Raw genomic sequence first — 19317 nt, 5'->3', positions numbered from 1 at the left:
ATGTATTATACTTAAACAAATAGTAACCAACTTTGATAATATTGTTGATGTTATACTATTGTCATTGACTTGTAAGAGATTGTTTAATGATAGACATATGTATATACAGTTAAACATTGAAAGACCTCCATTCAATCAATTGTCAACATGTAGAATACATCTAAAGTCATACAAAGATATAATCACCAATCATATTACAAACATAATGCCACATTCGATACTCATAAGAACATCAAGCAACACCTACAATATATCAAAGTATGATCGATCATACATGATTGATGTCGATGAGGATTGGCAACAACAGGTACTTGAAGTACATAATATAAAGAGCTTGAAGTTCAGCGACCTTGGATCATCAAGTGATGGCCAGTCCGACCCGAATCCCGCCTTTTGGGAGAGGACCCGACCATTCCTTGGAACATTATCATCATTGCGCAACGTCAATGACATCTCTCTGGACATGTCCAAGGACCCTTCAACGTACTCGACGATGTTGCAACATGTACCAATTACAAAGTTGACCGTGGACTATGAGGATGATTGGACCCCTCGCCTCAACATGTGGCCCACGACATTGACTCATCTCACACTGAATGGCATGTTCGATTGTAGTCTCAACAATGCGTTGCCACCATGCTTGAAGGAGTTGGATATGATGTATACGACCATTTGGGACATGCCGATTACACCTGGTGGATTGCCCGCAACACTTGAGCTTCTGTACCTCGGCCAAAGGTTCAATCAACCGATATTGCCAAGCGCGTTGCCACCAGCACTCAAGACGTTGTTCGTTGGTTCCATGTTCAATCAACCACTTGACCAGCCAGGCCAGTTGCCAGCATCGCTTACATCCTTGGACACATCATTCAGCAAGCACTTCAATAAGACGCTGAACAACCTGCAAGCCAAACTCACCGACCTGTCGCTCTGCAGCTCGTTCCAACATTCCATCGACAGCCCACATCTCGAGACCTTATACATTGGCTGGTCTCACTTCATGTTCACACCCGAAGCTATATATACCCGTCTGACTACACTCAGTCTCAGCCAGACAAGTCGCGCGTTGATCGCATCAATCACATCCCGCGCCTTCCCAAGTCTTTGCGACTGTAGCATCCACGGCATTTACGATGCAGACTGCGAATCACCGTTGGACATGACACACCTACCTCTAACACTGACCAGATTGTATACCAATGCGTACGGTCCAATCGTGCTACCACAGGGTATCCAGCGACTTGATCTAATGTGTAGTAGTGCAGACTTTGTCCTGGTGCCAGGGATGATTCCAGAATCAGTGACAGCACTTCGATTGTTAAAGTATTGGCACAAGTTGGATGTTACGGCGATACCAACTACTTCACTAAGGATGCTGGCGATTGAAGCTTATGGTAGTCTCACTGTACCTCTACGCATGCTACCACCTCGCACCAGCAATGTCAATCATGTCGTGCAGCCAATACTAGACCATCTCTCTACAACGTTGGCCAGCATAACATCATTCATACTGCCTATTGGTGGACGTGACATCTACCAACTGACACGTATATCCGATACATTATTCTTCAGACACTCTATCCAATTGTCTGTCTGTGGATTCGTCCATCTTGACGAATTGCGCAAAGCAGATACTTAGTTTGCAAACATGAACCCATAAATTAAAACAAAGTTTCATGAAGTTCCTGGAAGAGATCCCCTCAAGTTGTCAGATTGATTGAATGTTTGTTTGACATTCTTGTTTGTTGTCTTTATCTTTTTTCATTCATACAAGAGATGAACACTACACCATCACTATCACTATCACTTCACAACAACAGCAACAGCAACAGCAATAGACAATCAAACTTTATCAATAATTTGAAGCCACCAACTACGATAACATCATCAAAGAGTAGTGACAACAACAATAGCAATAGCAGTAGTGGTATGAACAAGCCGCTCAGCCTAAGCGCAAACCCGCTTACGTTGAAGCCAACAACACAACAACTCAAACTACCATCAAGGCCATTATCATTGGGTACAACAGTTTCACTCAGCACTTCATTACTTTCAAATGGACAACAACATCAACATCAACAGCAACTACATGTTGGCTTCAACAATACATTGATATCAAATGGTTCCTCTGCCCCTTCTCCTGCTCCTGCTCCTGCCCCTGCACTAGGGGCAACAATATCAGACGTTACAGAGTTTGACTTTGACTTTGATTTTGATTCAGCGTCAGTGGATAATGGAGGCAGCAGTGGCAGCAGTGGCAGCAGCGGCGGCAGTAGCAGCGGCAACACAAGTAGCACGACGACCACGTCCACGAGTTCAAATACATTGTCTCTTCCCAAGTTTAGCAACAGCATTCAACTACCCAAGAAGTTGACATTGAATAACAACAATGTTAGCATTGGTACTGTCAATCTGAATCGCATCGGTGGCATCAGCAGCAGTCTAAACTTCAACAGCAACAACAACAACAACATTGACAATCAACTATTCAATATACAACAACATCAATATAATGTGCGCGTAGAGATAACACTAAAGTTAATCTCTGAGCATGAGTTCAGTTGTGTGGATCCCAATAACCAGGCGATCAAGATGGTCTTTGGCAAGATTGATGGTGCGCGCTCCGAACAACATCAGACCACCCTTTGGTGGATATTCCCAATCAATCAATATCATGTCCTCATCAGAACACTGCAACAGAACTTTAGAACGGGGCTCACTGTCGTGCCCCTGCCACGCCACATTGTCAACACATTCGTGGTCCAGCCCTTCATACCCGATGCGCCTGACTACTCCCGCATCCCGCCACAGCTCATGAGCACTCTGCTACCATTCCAGCGTAAGGGTCTCGAGTTTGGCATCGAGAAGAAGGGCAAATGTATCATTGGTGATGAGATGGGTCTTGGTAAAACGATCCAGGCCATTGCACTATCCTACTACTATCGATCAGAGTGGCCACTACTCATCATCACTCCATCATCACTCAGAATGTCATGGGCCGATGTAAGTATCTAGTGCACATCCAATCAATCAATCAATCAGAGTCCATCACTCGCTCACTCACTCCACTCCACTCCACTCCAATCAATCAATCAATCAATCAATAGTCCTTTGAAAAGTTCCTTCCAGGTCATGTTAAGGCAAGAGATATCAATTTGATTATGAATGGCAAGTGTGGAGTCAATGGATTGATCAATATTATAAGTTATGATTTGGTCAAGAGGAAGCTTGATGAGATCAAGTTGAAGTCATTCAAAGTGGTGATTGCCGATGAGAGCCACTTCCTCAAGAGCTTCCAGACACAGAGGACCAGAGCCACAATGGAGGTCATGAGAATGGCCACCAGAAGAATCCTGCTCACTGGCACACCCGCCACCTCCAGACCATGCGAGCTCTATCCTCAGCTCCAATGTGTTGCGCCAGAGTTTAGCAACTACCGATGGACAGACTACACAAACAGATATTGTGCTGCATTTATGGTATGTCATTGATCAGTATCATGTGATTGGATTGATGTGATAGATTGACTAACATGATGAATGATACAGGATAGGGGACATATTAACTACTTTGGAGCATCCAATGTAAAGGAGTTGAACTTGTTCTTGAACAAACATATGATACGTAGACTCAAGGATGAGGTGTTGACAGAGTTGCCAGACATGAGGCGTGAGAAGATCATGGTGGAGGTGAAGAAGACGGATATGAAGAAGATCAAGCAGACGATGGATGAGATAAAGGATGCCAAGGGTATCATAATGAAGACCACAGACATCAAAGAGGGAAGGAGTACCTCTGGCAAGAGGAGCTCTCTGTTCATGAAGTTGTTCAGAGACACTGGTCTTGGCAAGCTGGCTGGCGTCAGCACGTACCTGACGGACGTGCTCGAGGACTTCCATGGCAAGGTCCTGATCTTTGCCCACCACCAGCCTGTGATGGACGGCTTGGAGAAGCTGCTAAAGAAGCTCAAGGTGTCAATGTTTAGGATCGATGGACAGACGCCCGCCCACACTCGCGCCGAGTACGTCAATCTATTCCAAGCGGAGAAGAGCGAGATCAAGGTGGCGCTGCTCAGTGTCACTGCGGCCGGCACCGGTCTGACCCTGACCGCAGCCAGTCTCGTCATCTTTGCCGAGCTATATTGGACGCCTGGCACTCTGTTCCAGGCTGAGGCAAGAGCTCATCGTTATGGCCAGAAGAACGCAGTGTTGGTACAGTACCTCATTGGAAAGAACACTGTGGACGAGTCTATTTGGAGCATGATCGAGTCAAAGAAGGACATACTTGGAAGGATGTTGGATGGAGAGAGCTCAGTGCTCGAGGTCGATGAAGTGAGCGACTTAATAGAGGCCAGGCCGGGCGCAGTCGATGGCTATTTGGACGACATTATACAAGGAATCGAGGACAAGGACGCAGAGAGGAAGCGAAGGATCGATGCAAAGAAAGAGAAGCAGAGGCTGAAGGAAGCCAACAAAGGAGGAGTGAGCGATCTCAACCAAGATGAAGATGAAGATGATGATGTTGGTGGTTATCGATACGACGATGATGACTTTTTGGATAGCGACATTGAAGAGAACAGTCTGTTCAATCCAAAAGATGACGACGACGATGAAGATGTCGTTGATGATGACAACTGGGACGACAATGACTCATCAACGAACAAGGGCAAGAAAGGGAAGAAGACCGTGGGCAAGAAACAGACCACAACAACATCAAAGTCAAAGAAGGGTGCGGCTTCAAAGAAGAGGGGTACATCCAAGACATCAACTACCACTACCACTACATCCACAAAGAAGAAGAGAGGCCTGGCAAACAAGGACGACCCTGGTGTTGACATTGCCGACGACCTAGACTTGGACTACAACCACGCATTCACTACCTATGATGATCATAACAATGGCAATGGCAATGGCAAGGACAAGGACAAGGACAAATGGGGTGGCGGTACAAGTGCCTATCCAGACAAGAAACGTCGAGTGGGCAGCGGCTCCGAGATCATCGTCGACATGGATGAGGAGTTTGAAGATCTGTGCCATGTTGACCTCACCGATCATGCCAAGCTCGAGCTGTTTCGATTCAACAACAAAGATTGATTGTTTCATCGCAATCCAATTTTAGATAGTGTGCTCTCGCCAATTGACGTCAGATGTCGGCTTGGTCGCGGCCCACGTCTCAATTGCCCCGGCCAGGCCTGGGGGACAGTCCCGCGTCTACGGTTCTCGAACCCCGCCACAGTGTGATATCACCTGCCTATTACGCACTAGTTGGTCTGTTTGTTTGGTGTGTTCAACAACACCAACAACAACACACCCCATAGCCTCTTCTCACTCTCGCGTGCACTCTCACAAAGTAGCTACAACAACGCGTTGTCCAACTGTTGCGTGTTTGGTGTGAGTGTGGGGATTTTGGACCACGAAAAAACGCGTGCCTCGAGGCTGAGCCCAGCCCTACCCTAAGTCCACTGACGAGGCCCATTTTGTTGTCCAACTGCGTGGATTTTTCGTGTCGTCTGTGTGTGTGACGACAACCTCTGAGTGTGAAGACCAGTACCAGCTTGCCCACTGGACAGAGACACACACAGTCAAGTTTCAAGTCGATCGCAATTGAGGTCCTCAACCTCATCGACCCACTAACTGGTGAAAGTTGAGTTGAGTGAGAGCTCATGTCCAGTCTGTCCTATCAGGTCCTGTCCTGCCTGACCCTACTTTGATAAGCTTTGCATTGTCGTCGTTCACACGAGACACATTACATTCGAACAAACATTACAATTCATACATCTATGTACTTTTTACCTACCTCCTCCTAAATCCCATCTCCACTATAACTTACATATAATAATATTATTATTATCTATATTATACCATTAATCAATCAATCCATCAATCAATCCAACTCAATCAAACAAACCATATATTATATATTTATAAAGTCTGATTAACTTAGTGTCTGAGCAGTAAAATCAATCAACTCTCTCTTTGACTTTGGTATATTTACCATGTCAACATCATTTGAATCGGCAGTTGATGGCAGTGTTTATGTTAGTTCCTCCAACAATATGATGATGGGTGGTGTTGGTAACGGAGCAGGCGGTGTTGTGGTATGCACCCCCACGACAGACTTTGTCAATCAGCCATCAATGGACCAAAATGGTTTATTGTCCTCAGTTTATAGTCCTGTGATGCCAAACTATAGTCTTGCCACGACGCCAATCACTCAACAGGACATGTTGATCAATACATATAATGATGTAGATGGAACACCTGGCGGTGGTGGAGGTCATCATCAAGTACCCAACAGCGAGATGAGCTTCAAGGATGCCACTGTTCCAGCCACCAACAATATTAATGATGAGAACTATTCATACAACAGCAGCAACACATCACCTCTACCTTCATTGACCAGCAGTACCAGTACCACACCAAATATCCATTTGGAACAACATTCAATCAATGATGGTCAATCAGAAGTTGGAGGTAAATTACCGTCAACTTCCACTTCATACACACAACATCCACAACACCAACAAAACCATCATCAACATCATCAACAACAACCTCCACAACCTCATCACCATCCACATCACTTCCAATTTCATGAGGTACAACCATCACTTAAATCATCAAGTTCCAATGTTAATATTACAAGTGCTTCACTCCCAAAGTCATCTGGAATGATGTCACTTTCTACAAGTTTGGATGGATCTGCAAGGAAGAAAAGAGGAAGACCACCAAAGATCAAGGATGTCTTTGATGCACTACAACCCAACATAAGTCTATCGTCCAGTGAGGATAAGATCAAACTGAAACGATCGACATATCTGTGCAACCGATGTAAATTACCAAAGGTAATAATTATTAATTAGATATACAAATAATTATGATTTATATTAACATGATAATTATTCAATTAATAGAAAGGACATTCATGTTCCAAGTTGGATGGCGAAGAAGTGGACCAACTGGAATTGAACATGGCTGGTGGCGATAATATTATGACTGGATCACCAAAGAAGAAGAGTAGATCGACAAATAGTTCCAGTCCCAGTCCAAGTGCCAATTCCAATAGCAATATCACCATAAATAGACCGATCACAAGTAGTCCTGGACAACATTATATACAACAACAACAACAAGTACATCATAATATACAATATCAACTACAACAACAACAACACCAGATGTACCAACAACAACAACAACAACAACAACTTTTATTACATCAACATCAACTACAACAACAGCATCACCAACAACTACAACAAAATATATATAGTGTACCATTTAATATACCATCTGCCATGACATATAGCCCTGGTATGCCAATGATAGCCTACGAAGGACTGACAGGCCAAGGCCAGCATACCTTACATCAACTTTATCCACAGTCTCAACAACTACCTCATCACCAACAACTACAACAACAGAATCAACAGACAATGTCATATGTACATCAACCAACAACAAACATATATCATCCATCAACAACGACTTCGGCCACAATGTCCATGGTCAATCCAATGTACACACATCAGAAGCCCTCACCAACTGTCTATGGCACGACCACCAACCTGTACACAGCAAACTTTGATGGTGGCAACAACAATAACAATAACAACTATGGAGTTGGAGTTGGAGGGATAGAGCAACAACAACAACAACAACAACAACAACAACAACAACAACAACAACAACAACAACATCAGTACAGTCTATCAGTTGGAGGTACTGCGGGTGGTGGATATCATCAACAATCACAATCACCATCAACATCAACATCATTATCTAGTATCAATCAAGGTCTATACCAACAACAACAACAACAACATCAACAACAACAACTTAGTAATTGATAGAGATGAATAACTTATACTGTATAAAGGTACATAGATTGATAATTATAGATAGTCAAACATATTCTTGAGTGTTATTGTTATTATTATTATTGTTATAACTTGAGGTCAGTTTGTTCATTGCTTGATTGATTGGGATAGTTTCCCTCAAGAGTGTGTTCAATGTTGTTGGATGAACCAACCAAAGGTCCACCCCTGGATCTTTGCTTGGAAGTTTGCAACTCCAACATTACTTTTATCTTCACAAACACCCGACTCTTTGACAAAAGTTACAGATAAATATAGATATATATATATATAATATATAGATAATCAATCAATCAATCAATCAGTCAATCAATAGTCAGTGATAGATCATTTGAGAGAGAGAATGAGTGGTGTTTCAGATGAAGAGTTCACTCTGTTGCAACAGCAACTGATTGATCTCAAACAGTTCAAATATGAAGCATCAGAGAGGGAGAAGAAGCTTCAAAATGGTAATGATGACAACGTCTATATTGCTTGACTGATCAATGTCGCTTTGACTAACATTCATTATATGTATGTTGATGATCGATCAAAGAGTTGAAAGCACAGAGAGACCAGATTGAATCATTAGAGACAGAGTCGGCACAGCAACAAAAGAAGAAGCCATCTTTTATCTCTGGTATAATGTCTCAATCCAAGGACAAGAACAAGATGGCTGAGATATTGGAGGAGAATGAATCATTGAAGAGGTCAATGCAACAGAATACTCAAGTCTATCAGGATCAAGTATGTCCCGCCCCGGCCGGCCAAGTCAATCACCATGCGCATGCACGCACATACTAACATCACACTCACTCCACTCCACTCAGACTGAAGCTTTGAAGCACAATATAAAGAGCCTGTATGATACGAACAAGCAGCTGGAGGATGAGATATTGATGGTCAAGAAGGACATGCAACAGTACTTTATAAAGTCTGAGGAGCAACAGGCCACCATCAGGAAGCTGCAGGTTGATATTGCCGAACTCATTTGCTCAAAGGAGGAGTTGGAGACCAGTATTGACAACTATAAGAAGTTGGTTAATGATGGTCAGATGATGATGCAGCAGAGTGATGTACAACCGCCCTCGGTCGTCGTCTCTTCAGATGGAGGAGAGGGAGAGGAATCAAACGATCAGGATCAAATTCAGGGTCAGGGCCAGGCCCAACAGACACTTGCCACACCATCACCAATGCTGGGATCCATGACTCCACTATCCATTCAGCTATTGCCACTCAATCAACTTCTTACATTGTTGGATGACGATGAATGTTGGGGTCAAGAGGATAAGGACCAGATCAAGGTAAGACCAAAGATTGATTGATTGATTGACAGGCTAGATCTAACATTCGTGCTCACTCACTCACAGACTCAGATCAAGACCAAGCTCACAGAGCTGTATGATAGCAAGAAGCAGATGATGGCGACATCAAGCACGAATAGCTCACAGAATGGAACACCTTTGCTCAACTCACAGAAGAAGGACATGATATTCCATCCTTTGGGCGAACCTTTGTTCAACCCAGAGGATGAGAAAGAGAAGTCCAAACTGCGCGAGACAATCAAGAGTCTGATGGAGCAGATCAAGGAGAATGATGGACGCACGAACAAGCAACAGACAGAGGCAAAGGACTTACAGACTCAGGTCGATTCACTGAATCTTAGTGTCAAGGAGTGGCAGGACAAGCATCGCGCCGCAGAGATACATCGCGTCAAGATCGAGGAGAAGTTGGAGGCCGACATCAAGAAGTTGGTCAACGACATCAGTGTATTGAATGGCGAGAAGGATGACCTGGTCAATCAGAAGGCACAAGTGCTGCAGGAGTTGCAACAGACGATCACCAAGCATCAATCTGCCATCACTGATATTGAGAAGGCCAACAACGAAGCAAAGGAGCAACAAGAGAAGCAACTCAATGATAAGATCAACGAGCTCAAGGAGCAAAAGTATGTCACATTATCATGAAGTCTGATGCTTCGAACAAGATCACTAACGATTGATCAACTTAGGATGCACTACGAGACGATGGTGTCAGACTCTACGGATCAATCACACATTTACAAGTTGTCACGAGACGAGTATGCACAGTCATTGAAGACAATGAGTGAGGACCTTGGTATTAAGGATCAGTTGATCGAGGCAAAGGGAAGCGAGATCAGTCAGTTGAAGGAGACGATCAATAACTTGGAGAAGGACTGCAAGCAGACCAAGGCTGTGTTGTTGGAACGAGAGGCCGAGCTCAATGACACCCGTGCCAACACTGAGAGTGTATCGACCATGATCAAGAAGGCCGAGGAGAAGTTGACCCGCGAGCGAGCCAGCTTTGACTCGTTGACGACAAAGTTCAACAAACTCAATCAAGACTACTCGGAGCTGGAGACAAAGAGCAACGAGTTTGAGAAGCAGCAGAAGGAATCAGACGAGAGGATTTTGAGGATGGACGAGTCCAATGCATCATTGGTCGAGCGAACTACTCAGCTGGGCGATCAGTTGGATCAGCTACAGACTGAACTCAAAGACAAGACAAGACAGATTGAGGAGTTGAGCACATCACTGGAGGAGGCCAACAAACAGTTGGGTGAACTGAAGGATCTGCAGCAACTATATGATGAGACGAAGCAGAAGCATGAGGAGACTCAGGCCTCATGCGCTGACCTCCAACTTGTTGTGCCACAATACGAACAGTTAAAGGTTGAGCACCAAGAGGCCCTGGACAAGGTGAACAAGCTAGAGACAGCACTGGCAGATGCAGACACTGAGAGAAAGATTGCCGAGAAGAAGAAGGATAAGATGGTATGGTCATACAATCAATCAATCAATCTGTGGGATACTAACAATCAATCAATCAATTTTAGATTAAGGATCTCAAGACAGAGTTGACAAAGGAGCGTTCAAATGCTAGCCTCTTGTCACAATCATCAAACAGCATTCCAAGCACGCCAAACATGTCTCCATTGTCACAATCATCTGGTAGCATATCGATGCCAACTACCCCAATGACAACACCAATGAAGACCCACCTCAGGACCATGTCCAAGGGTGAACCATTGGCGCCATCCACTCCGCCAACAGGTACAACTCCACGTGTAAGTACTCACTAACTTATTCGCTCGCACTCACTCCAACAACAACACTAACAATTGTACAACAGATGGCAGCACCAATGATGATACCAGGTCTACCACCAAAGGGAGCTCAACATGGAAACAGTGAATCAATGCGTAATGATATTGAGATCATGGGCAAGAAGCTTGGTGAGCTTGGCACCGAGAAGTACAAGCTGGAGGAGAAAATCAGACTGCTTGAAGAGAATGTATCATTATTGAACCAGGATATTGAGAAGAAGAACAGCGTCGTGCGATTCTACATTTCAAAGACACAGTTGGGCAAGGCGACAACTACCGACGAGAAGACCAAACGACTGAAAGGTGGTGCCGCCGGTTCCTTCTGGCGAAACAACGATCCCCAACTAGTTGGAGAGATGGTAGAGAAGATGGAGAATATCCTACAAGAGAATATCATGAAGAATATTCAATTGACTGTAAGTTTAATATTATTKGGAACCATTCCAATCAATCAATCACTCACTGATTCAACCATTAAATAGAACGACATGGAAGTACTTGGCAATGAGACTGGAAGACTGTCAACGGAGAATAGAGCAATCAGACAATTATTATTGGATAATGGTATTCCAATTCCAACGATCGTTGAGAATCAACCAATGACTAGAAGTAGCTCAAATAATACGGCCACTTTAAGTAGCAGTGTTGGTAGTAGTCTCGGCAGCAGTAGCAACAGTATTGGCAGCAGTAGCAATAGTATAACAAAGTAATAATAATAAATAAATCATTAATTAAACTAAACTAAACATAACTAAACTAAACTAAACTACTTTTATTATACCCTTAAAGTATTTGGGTTTCCGAGACTATTGACTGGGAGTCCTGGTATGGACCGGGGAATTGTTTGGCTAGAACCTTTCTCGATAGACCCTTGGTAAAGATCAACTTGGGATTGAAGTAATTTGATTTAAAATGGTCTACCTTTTTCAACTTATAACTTGGTCTAAATTCCAATACTAGTTGTTCTCTTGTATTTTGATTACTTCTTGATTGTTCCTTCATTAAGATATAATATCTTTCATCACTATTATCAGGAAGTGAAGGTAGTTCCAATGTATCTACAATCTCTTTTATTAGATCAGATACATATTTAAGTTTTCTTGAACGAAGAATGACAATATAATTATCATCGAACCATGTTGATACATAATACATTCTTTGTTTGTTTGTTTGTTTGTTTGTTATAATATAGTACGGTATGAAAATAGATGTAGTCAATAGTAATTTCTAAGTCTTTAGAACAAATATGTATTTATTTAATTATTAATATATTATTATTATTAGATTTGAATCCATTGATCTAGAGGACTATATCATTCAAAGAACTTTCTAGATATCCAAGATTGACTACATTCTGGATTCCCAAAAGATATTAGAATTTCCAAACTGATTGGATTTATTTAAACAAACAAAGTGATTATTAATTCCCATTTCTATCAAGATAAAGGTTATCTTCCACTGAACATGAGGGAATATGAACTCAACACTGTTTCCAACCTCTTCACCATGATTGGAGAGCTTAACAATGACATTCGGGGAATGCTACAACAGCTCCATGATTTAAATGATGACACCAGAGAAATGAGAGCTGATATCACCAGGCTAAAGGCCCAGGTAGCTTCACAGACGACCGATTACCGAGAGCTCAAAGTCGAGGTAGTTAGTCTTACTCAGAGGTTCTCCACAATAGAAACATTTGCCGACAAGAATGCGAGCGACATGACTTTGGTGGACGGTGCAAGCATTGCAATATACTACAAAGATCATATTCTTCTGCCACGACTACGAGCAGAACAACATAATAATGACGCCAACTGGGATGAATTAGATCATCAGACAAAGTGTAGAGTCTCGATGGAGCATGGCAAGATACTATATGATACTCTATGACATCTTCTGGGTGACAGAAACAGTGTCACTCACAAGGAAGTGAGCATAGCCAGACTCAAGCAAGCCTTCTCGGCTCTAGAGACCAACTTTACAAACTTCCCAAGGATTCCTCAAATCGTTGGATATGACACAGTTGACTGCATTACCAAGCTTATTAGATATGTTGAAACACATATATAGACAGTCGACAATATGTTGATTCTCTATATCCATTGTTTCCTTGACTTTCATTTTGAGTGAATGGTTAGTATCAGTGTCTATAGAGTTCATTGAAGATTGAATGAACGAATTAATGATTGATTCTAACACGAAAGTCAATTGACTCCTGAACTTGTGGGAATGAGTAAATGAACCACGTATTATAATTAAATTAAACAAGGTGAAGGTGAGATGAAAGATCAAACCTGGTTCATTCATTTATTCACACATTTACAAGCATACATACCTACATATATACAAGTAATATATATATACACAGAGTAATACATATATTTATTTATATAATAACATAATAATAATAATAATAATAATTACAATAACATTTTAGATGAACATCAATTCAGGAGGTGGTATACCTGCCCCACCACCAGGCTGGCAGATATCGATGGATAACATGGGTAGATACTTCTACTACAATCCAATGACTCAACAACAATCGTGGACTCCACCACCAGGCTCACAGATGCCAACTGCTGTTGTTGGTCAACAGCAACAACAACAACAGAGTGGTATTGGACAGGGACAACCAATCGTACAACAATCGCCACAACAACATATCAACATATCAAATCTGGCCAATTCAAAGTCATCGCTGTCGTCGTCCAGCTTGCCAGACGGTTGGGAGGAGGCTACCGACAATCAGGGTCGTGTCTACTATATCGACCATCTAAACAAGAAGACAAGTTGGATTCATCCCAACTTTAGTCAACAGCTACATCATCAACAGCCTCAATCGCAACAGCAACAGTCTCAGCCAGTGCATCAACAACAGCAGCAACAGTCACATCAGCAACAACAGCAGCAGCCGATCATCTCATCGAATCCATCATACCCATCGATCGTCCCCAAGAAGGCTGCACCTTCTTCGGGTGACTACTATCCATCAATGAATGAATATGGCTATAGTATGTGTGTTACCTTCGAGATCGTTCGACTCGCTCAATTACTAACTCATCATGTACAGACGTCTCAAGCTCACCAAAGCAACCGACATTCATTCCTCCCAAGGTTACAAGCGCGCCAGCACCAGCTAGACCTAGCACAACGACCTCACCAATGGCACCCATTCAAAGACCTCCCCTGTCAATGTCTAAGCCAACCTCTGTCCTCTCCCAGACAGCTCCTCTCTGGGATCTCGAGAAGATAGTACCAGCATGCTCCAACTGTTATCTCCCATTCACTGTTATAAGAAGACGTGTATGTATCAATCAATCAATCAATCAATCACTCAGTCCAATGACTCACTCAAACATACATATAGCATCATTGTAGATGTTGTCAAAGAGAGTTCTGTGACGCTTGCAGTGTAAAGAGAATTGCTATACCACAGTTCAATCATAATGATCAGGTTAGAGTGTGCCTTTACTGCTTCATTCATACAACAGACCATGAGAAGACATGTATTTCAAGATTGGTACCATATTTCCTCGACTTCCACAAGGATACCAATCATCAGTATCAGGCATTGTGCGAGCTCTACGACTTCTTGTTGACCAACCAGAACAATGCCGAGCGTGTAGAGACTGCCCTTGTTGGAGGATTGAAGCCATTCATGGAGTACATCGCCAGGACCACCAAGGAGAACCACAGGAGTGAGAACCTTACCCTAGCATGTCAAATAGTCTGCTTCCTCACCAAGTGTAAGTCAGTCCAGTCCAGTCCTCGTTCAATCACTAACACATTATACAGACAAGAAGTTATTGAAGCCACTTCATCAGACTGAGTACATCTCAGCTTTGTTCGACTTGATGTCTTGCACTGATGTGGCATCTGTCAAGCTGGACTGCGCTAGGATCTTGAAGAATATTATCTCCAACATTGACAAGACCACTCATACTCCAACACAACCACCCGCGCCATCCGTTGCCGCAGCCGCCGCCGTAACACTCAATGTTGGTGCCGTGCAGAATGCCGCTGGAGTGGTTGAGGACGGGGGACTGCGAGTGACCACCGCCATCTCCAAGGCACAGATCGTCGAGATAGTCTCCCTCCTGGAGAACCCAACGTCCAAGGACGACTTCCAGTTGGAGCTGCTCAAGATCTTGCGCATCCTCTCACACAATGAGGAGCAGTTACAAAACATTGCCAACTCCAACATTGTCGAGGTGGCTTCGCCACTCCTCTCGTCCACCAGAGTGGACGTGCTCAAGAGTGTGCTCAAGGTGTTGACCAGGCTATCCATCCTTGACAAGCAGAATGCCGAAAAGCTCTACTCTGTTGGTGGTGTCATCTTCCTCCTCGAGTTACTTGTCAAGCAGATATCCCCAGTGCTCAACGTCATCCTCATCAAGCTTCTCTACTCAATCAGCAAAGTTAGTAGGTATCCTGTACACTCAATCACTCAATCAATCAATCTAACATCAACCTCTCCCAGGCAAATGTTCAAGCGCTATCGCCAGCTCAGACACTGGCATTGGATCAATATTGTTCTTGTTTGTCAACTCATCTGGTAACCTCAACTTGCAAGAACCAATACTGTTGTTGTTGTTGCAGGTGATGGAGAACAACCAGTTGAACAAGCAGATGCACATTCAGATCACACAGAATGATAGTTTCATCAAGTCAATGTTCCAATCACTCAAGATTCCCGCACTTGAACCATTGGTGCTGGCCATATTCAGTCAGCTCTGTCTCACCGACGAGTCCAAGGAGTCACTGCGCGTCCAGGGCATCATTGAGCCTATTCTCTCAATGATGTACGACAGGAGCAAGAGTATCCTACTTCCCCTGGAGATCCTCACAAGGATTGCGATGAACAATGAGAAGGCCTGCTATGACATTTTCGAAGTTGGTGGACTGTCTGTGTTGATTGACATCATCACATCACCAGCGCCACAGGCACCAAAGCGGGAGGCACCTGTCAATGGCGAGATACCATACACGGAGTTGGAGGACATTGCTGAGAGCACCTACAATGCCGATGTAAAGCGATTCGAGATGTACAAGAAGGTGCAGTACAACACGGTCAAGCTTGTGGGCAGTCTTTCCTACTCCAAGAACATCGTCCAGGAGTTTGTCCACTTTGAGAATGGCGCCGGTGTCAAGGCGCTGGTAGCCCTGCTCAACCCCTCCGTTGATGAGTCCGTCAAGCAGGTGGCCTCTGAAGCGCTCAGCAACCTGTGTGAGAACGAGACCTGCGCCATTCTTGTGCTGAGCGAGGAGGGACTCACCTACTCCATGGCCCTGCTCTCATCATCCAACACGGCCATCAAAGCCAATGCACTGCGATTGCTACAGAGACTCGCCAGCCACTCACAGGAGATCAAGCTGGCCATCTCTGAGGGCACGTCCATACGCCAGATCGTCGAGATGCTGTCCAATCAGTCGGCAGAGCTAAAAAAGTGTGCGATCTTCTCGCTGGCCGAGCTCTGCAAGGAGAACGAGTCCAATCGTGAGCAGGCCTTCAAGTTTGGCTGTCTGCCTATCCTGGCACAATCGTTCAATATCTACACCAGTGACCCCAAGTCCTTGGTGTGTCTGCTAGAGATTATCTCTGGCTTTGCCGGCCAGAACGATCAGTACCGCAGCGTATTGTTGGGCACGTCGATCGTCCAGTCAATCATCGAGTACCTCTTCAACAACATGAACTCGCCAGACGACAACTTTGTCATTCAAACACAGGTGTACTCAGTGCTCATCCTCTCACAGTTGGTCAAGGAGAACATGGCCGATCAGATCAGAAAGATCATCAACTCGGGCGTCATCCTGTCGCTCGTGCCCCTGCTCTCTGTTAAGAACTCATACCTCCAAGAGTACACATTGATCGTCCTCAATGTCGTCTCCAAGAACAGCTCATCCGAGCTGCGCGAGAGCTTGATGACATCAGGCCCCATCCTTGAGAGTCTCAGCCAGTTGCTCAACTCCAAGAACGAAGCCATCCTAGTCAACTCGCTCACGCTACTCATTGAGTTGTCCAAGAGTCCAGAGTGTGGAGGCTATCTCCTCTCGACCAACGCCATCACTCAAGTATCCGAGCTCATCATCAGCCCCAACACGCCCACAAGATGCAAGAGTTTGGCCATCCAGCTCATCTCCTCGTTCTTCTCGAACAACACGAGCAACACCAACATATGGGAGGTGTTCACTGCCAAGGCTGGCATTCCAGGTCTGGTCGCTCTGCTTTCGTCCACCAGCGTCATGGCCCAAATCACCAGTGCCAACGCCCTGTCTGCCATCGTAGTTGATGGACCAGGCCGAGCCAGAGTCGTCGAGTCGGGCGGACTTCACGCCCTGGTCAACGCGCTCTCCTCATCCAACATCAATGTGTCGTGTGCTGTACTCGTGACAGTGCTGGGCCTCTCACTCGAGGACGAGCTCTGTGAGACAATTGTAAACTTGGGCGCGCTCAACTCATTGTTGACCATCCTTGCCAACCAGGAGTACATGTCGAACAACATCAACATTGATGCCAAGCTCTACGCATGCGAGACCATATTCAACCTTGCCTCCAACCAACAGTGTCGCTCTATGATCTGCGACAACAGACTGATCACACAGCTTCTCGACCTCCTGTTTGTCGGCACTGAAGCCTACAAGATCGTCGCGTGCAAGACCCTTGCGTTGCTCGCTGCCGACCCTGCCACTGCCAAGGCGGTGTGTGAACAAGGTGGCATCATTGGCCTTGTCCCACTACTCTCCTATGAGAGCAGCGATGAGAACACTCTGATGTCCGTTGCGATTGCACTCACCAATCTGGCGCAGCACATTGAGATGTCCAAGAACCAGATACTCACCACGACCAACGACAAGGGTGTGACTGGTGTCGAGATCATCCTGGCCATCCTCGCAGCCAAGGATGGAGTGAGATCGAGTCAATCACTCAAGCTACAACTCCTTGATCTTCTGCAAATGTGCTCATCCGATGGCATTTTCCTCGCGGCCCTCGAGTCCACCGAGCAAGGCATCCCCAACCTTCTCTCCCTGCTGTCAGCATCGCTCTCCAAGCTCCCAACGATGGCCAGCTCGCCCCAGGTCAAGCCGGTCAATGACAACGATCCATCTCCATCAAAGGAGGTACAGAACCAGTTGCTGATCGTGTTCAAGACGTTGTCAATCATCATTGCCATCTCACCAAATCCCAAGATCAGGAATCTGTTGGTACAGAACAATTGTCTGAAGCAGATCTCATTGCTGATGACGCCGCCACCAGAGGTTCTCGTGTCGATTGACATGCTGTCCAACTCGATCTCCTTGTTGGATCTCCCCACCAAGGAAACACAGCATCAACACATAAGTGTCGAAGCCATTGGCGACAAGGACGAGGTCAACCTACAGTGCCTCAACCTCATCCACAAGTTCTCGCTATCAGAGTTTGGCAAGAACGAGATCAGGAACTCAAAGCTTGTGCCTCTGGTCCAAAGATTCCTTGATTCCAAGATTGAGGAGCAAGTCTGTACATCTCTTAAAATACTTCATAACCTTGCAGTATCAAGTAAGTATCGCCACTAATGATCCATCAGCCAGGTAGGCATGTTAGCTAACATCCAACCTCCACAATCAATAGACCTTAATCGATTGGAGATACATACCAATGGTGGAATGGAGAAGGTATTGGACATATTTACAAAGACAACCAGTCCAACGATCATATTGAACTCTCTATGTACATTATATCAGTTAATATATTTAGGTATGTTGTCCAGACTCACTCAATCAATCAATCAATCAGTACCACTAACCAACCAATCAATCAAACAGTGGACAACTTCAACCTGTTCATTAAGCGTGATTGTTTCAAATTGCTTGCACAGTGCACTGCATACCCTAGTGAAGCCATCCAACTCAATGCTCTGATGTTGATCAATAGACATTTGAACAATGAGAGATATGCCGAGATACTCAATGGTCTTGGTATAGTGGACAGTATTTTGAACATACTCAACACGGCATCCAGTGAGAACCTGATCATGTACGTTCTCAAGACATTGAACGACTTTACTCCATTCGACAATCTGCGCAAGACTATATCCGAGAAGCTACCAATCGATGTTCTAAAGGCCATGCAGACAGTTCCAAACCAAACGATCAGAGAACTATCAGAGTCATTGCTTGGATCATTTGGTTCAAATTAGTCTTGCTTGCTTGGAACACATCAATCATTCATTCTTTCATTCATTCAAACAACTTGTATACATCGACAATCAATCATCCAACAATAATATAATTATGTTTAATAATTAACTGTTTGATATTCATTGATAATTATGATATTATTAATCTTGTTTGC

The 19317-nt window shown here is 44.3% G+C and overlaps 5 protein-coding genes across 5 annotated transcripts; all 5 read left to right on the top strand.

Moving 5' to 3' along the window:
• Nucleotides 1-274: 274 nt before the first annotated feature.
• Nucleotides 275-1639, top strand: SAMD00019534_061120 (hypothetical protein; the record flags this gene model as incomplete). The annotated part of the gene is made up of 1 exon (XM_012898710.1): nt 275-1639. The coding sequence occupies one exon, from the start codon at nt 275-277 to the stop codon at nt 1637-1639; it is 1365 nt and encodes a 454-aa protein (XP_012754164.1).
• Nucleotides 1640-1776: 137 nt separating this feature from the next.
• On the top strand, nt 1777-5093 carry SAMD00019534_061110 (hypothetical protein; the record flags this gene model as incomplete). Its single annotated transcript, XM_012898709.1, has 3 exons — nt 1777-3003; nt 3108-3479; nt 3549-5093. 3 exons carry the CDS (start codon nt 1777-1779, stop codon nt 5091-5093), a joined length of 3144 nt encoding a protein of 1047 aa, XP_012754163.1.
• A 2288-nt stretch (nt 5094-7381) lies between these two features.
• SAMD00019534_061100 (hypothetical protein) lies at nt 7382-7856 on the top strand (the record flags this gene model as incomplete). The annotated part of the gene is made up of 2 exons (XM_012898708.1): nt 7382-7444; nt 7641-7856. Coding segments are annotated over 2 exons (279 nt in total), but the record flags the coding sequence as incomplete, so codon positions are not given.
• Nucleotides 7857-8500: 644 nt separating this feature from the next.
• Nucleotides 8501-11883, top strand: SAMD00019534_061090 (hypothetical protein; the record flags this gene model as incomplete). The annotated part of the gene is made up of 8 exons (XM_012898707.1): nt 8501-8602; nt 8686-9159; nt 9226-9803; nt 9867-10650; nt 10713-10943; nt 11009-11398; nt 11465-11688; nt 11772-11883. The coding sequence occupies 8 exons, from the start codon at nt 8501-8503 to the stop codon at nt 11881-11883; spliced, it is 2895 nt and encodes a 964-aa protein (XP_012754161.1).
• Nucleotides 11884-13419: 1536 nt separating this feature from the next.
• SAMD00019534_061080 (hypothetical protein) lies at nt 13420-19162 on the top strand (the record flags this gene model as incomplete). Its single annotated transcript, XM_012898706.1, has 7 exons — nt 13420-13996; nt 14056-14288; nt 14353-14731; nt 14781-15407; nt 15466-18522; nt 18595-18720; nt 18789-19162. The coding sequence occupies 7 exons, from the start codon at nt 13420-13422 to the stop codon at nt 19160-19162; spliced, it is 5373 nt and encodes a 1790-aa protein (XP_012754160.1).
• Between the last annotated feature and the right edge of the window lie 155 nt (nt 19163-19317).

The sequence above is a fragment of the Acytostelium subglobosum genome (genome assembly GCF_000787575.1).
Source record: "Acytostelium subglobosum LB1 DNA, scaffold: scaffold11, whole genome shotgun sequence".
Classification (NCBI taxonomy): domain Eukaryota; phylum Evosea; class Eumycetozoa; order Acytosteliales; family Acytosteliaceae; genus Acytostelium; species Acytostelium subglobosum.
Note: the sequence above shows the minus strand (reverse complement) of the source record. Positions and strands in the feature narration are given on the sequence as shown.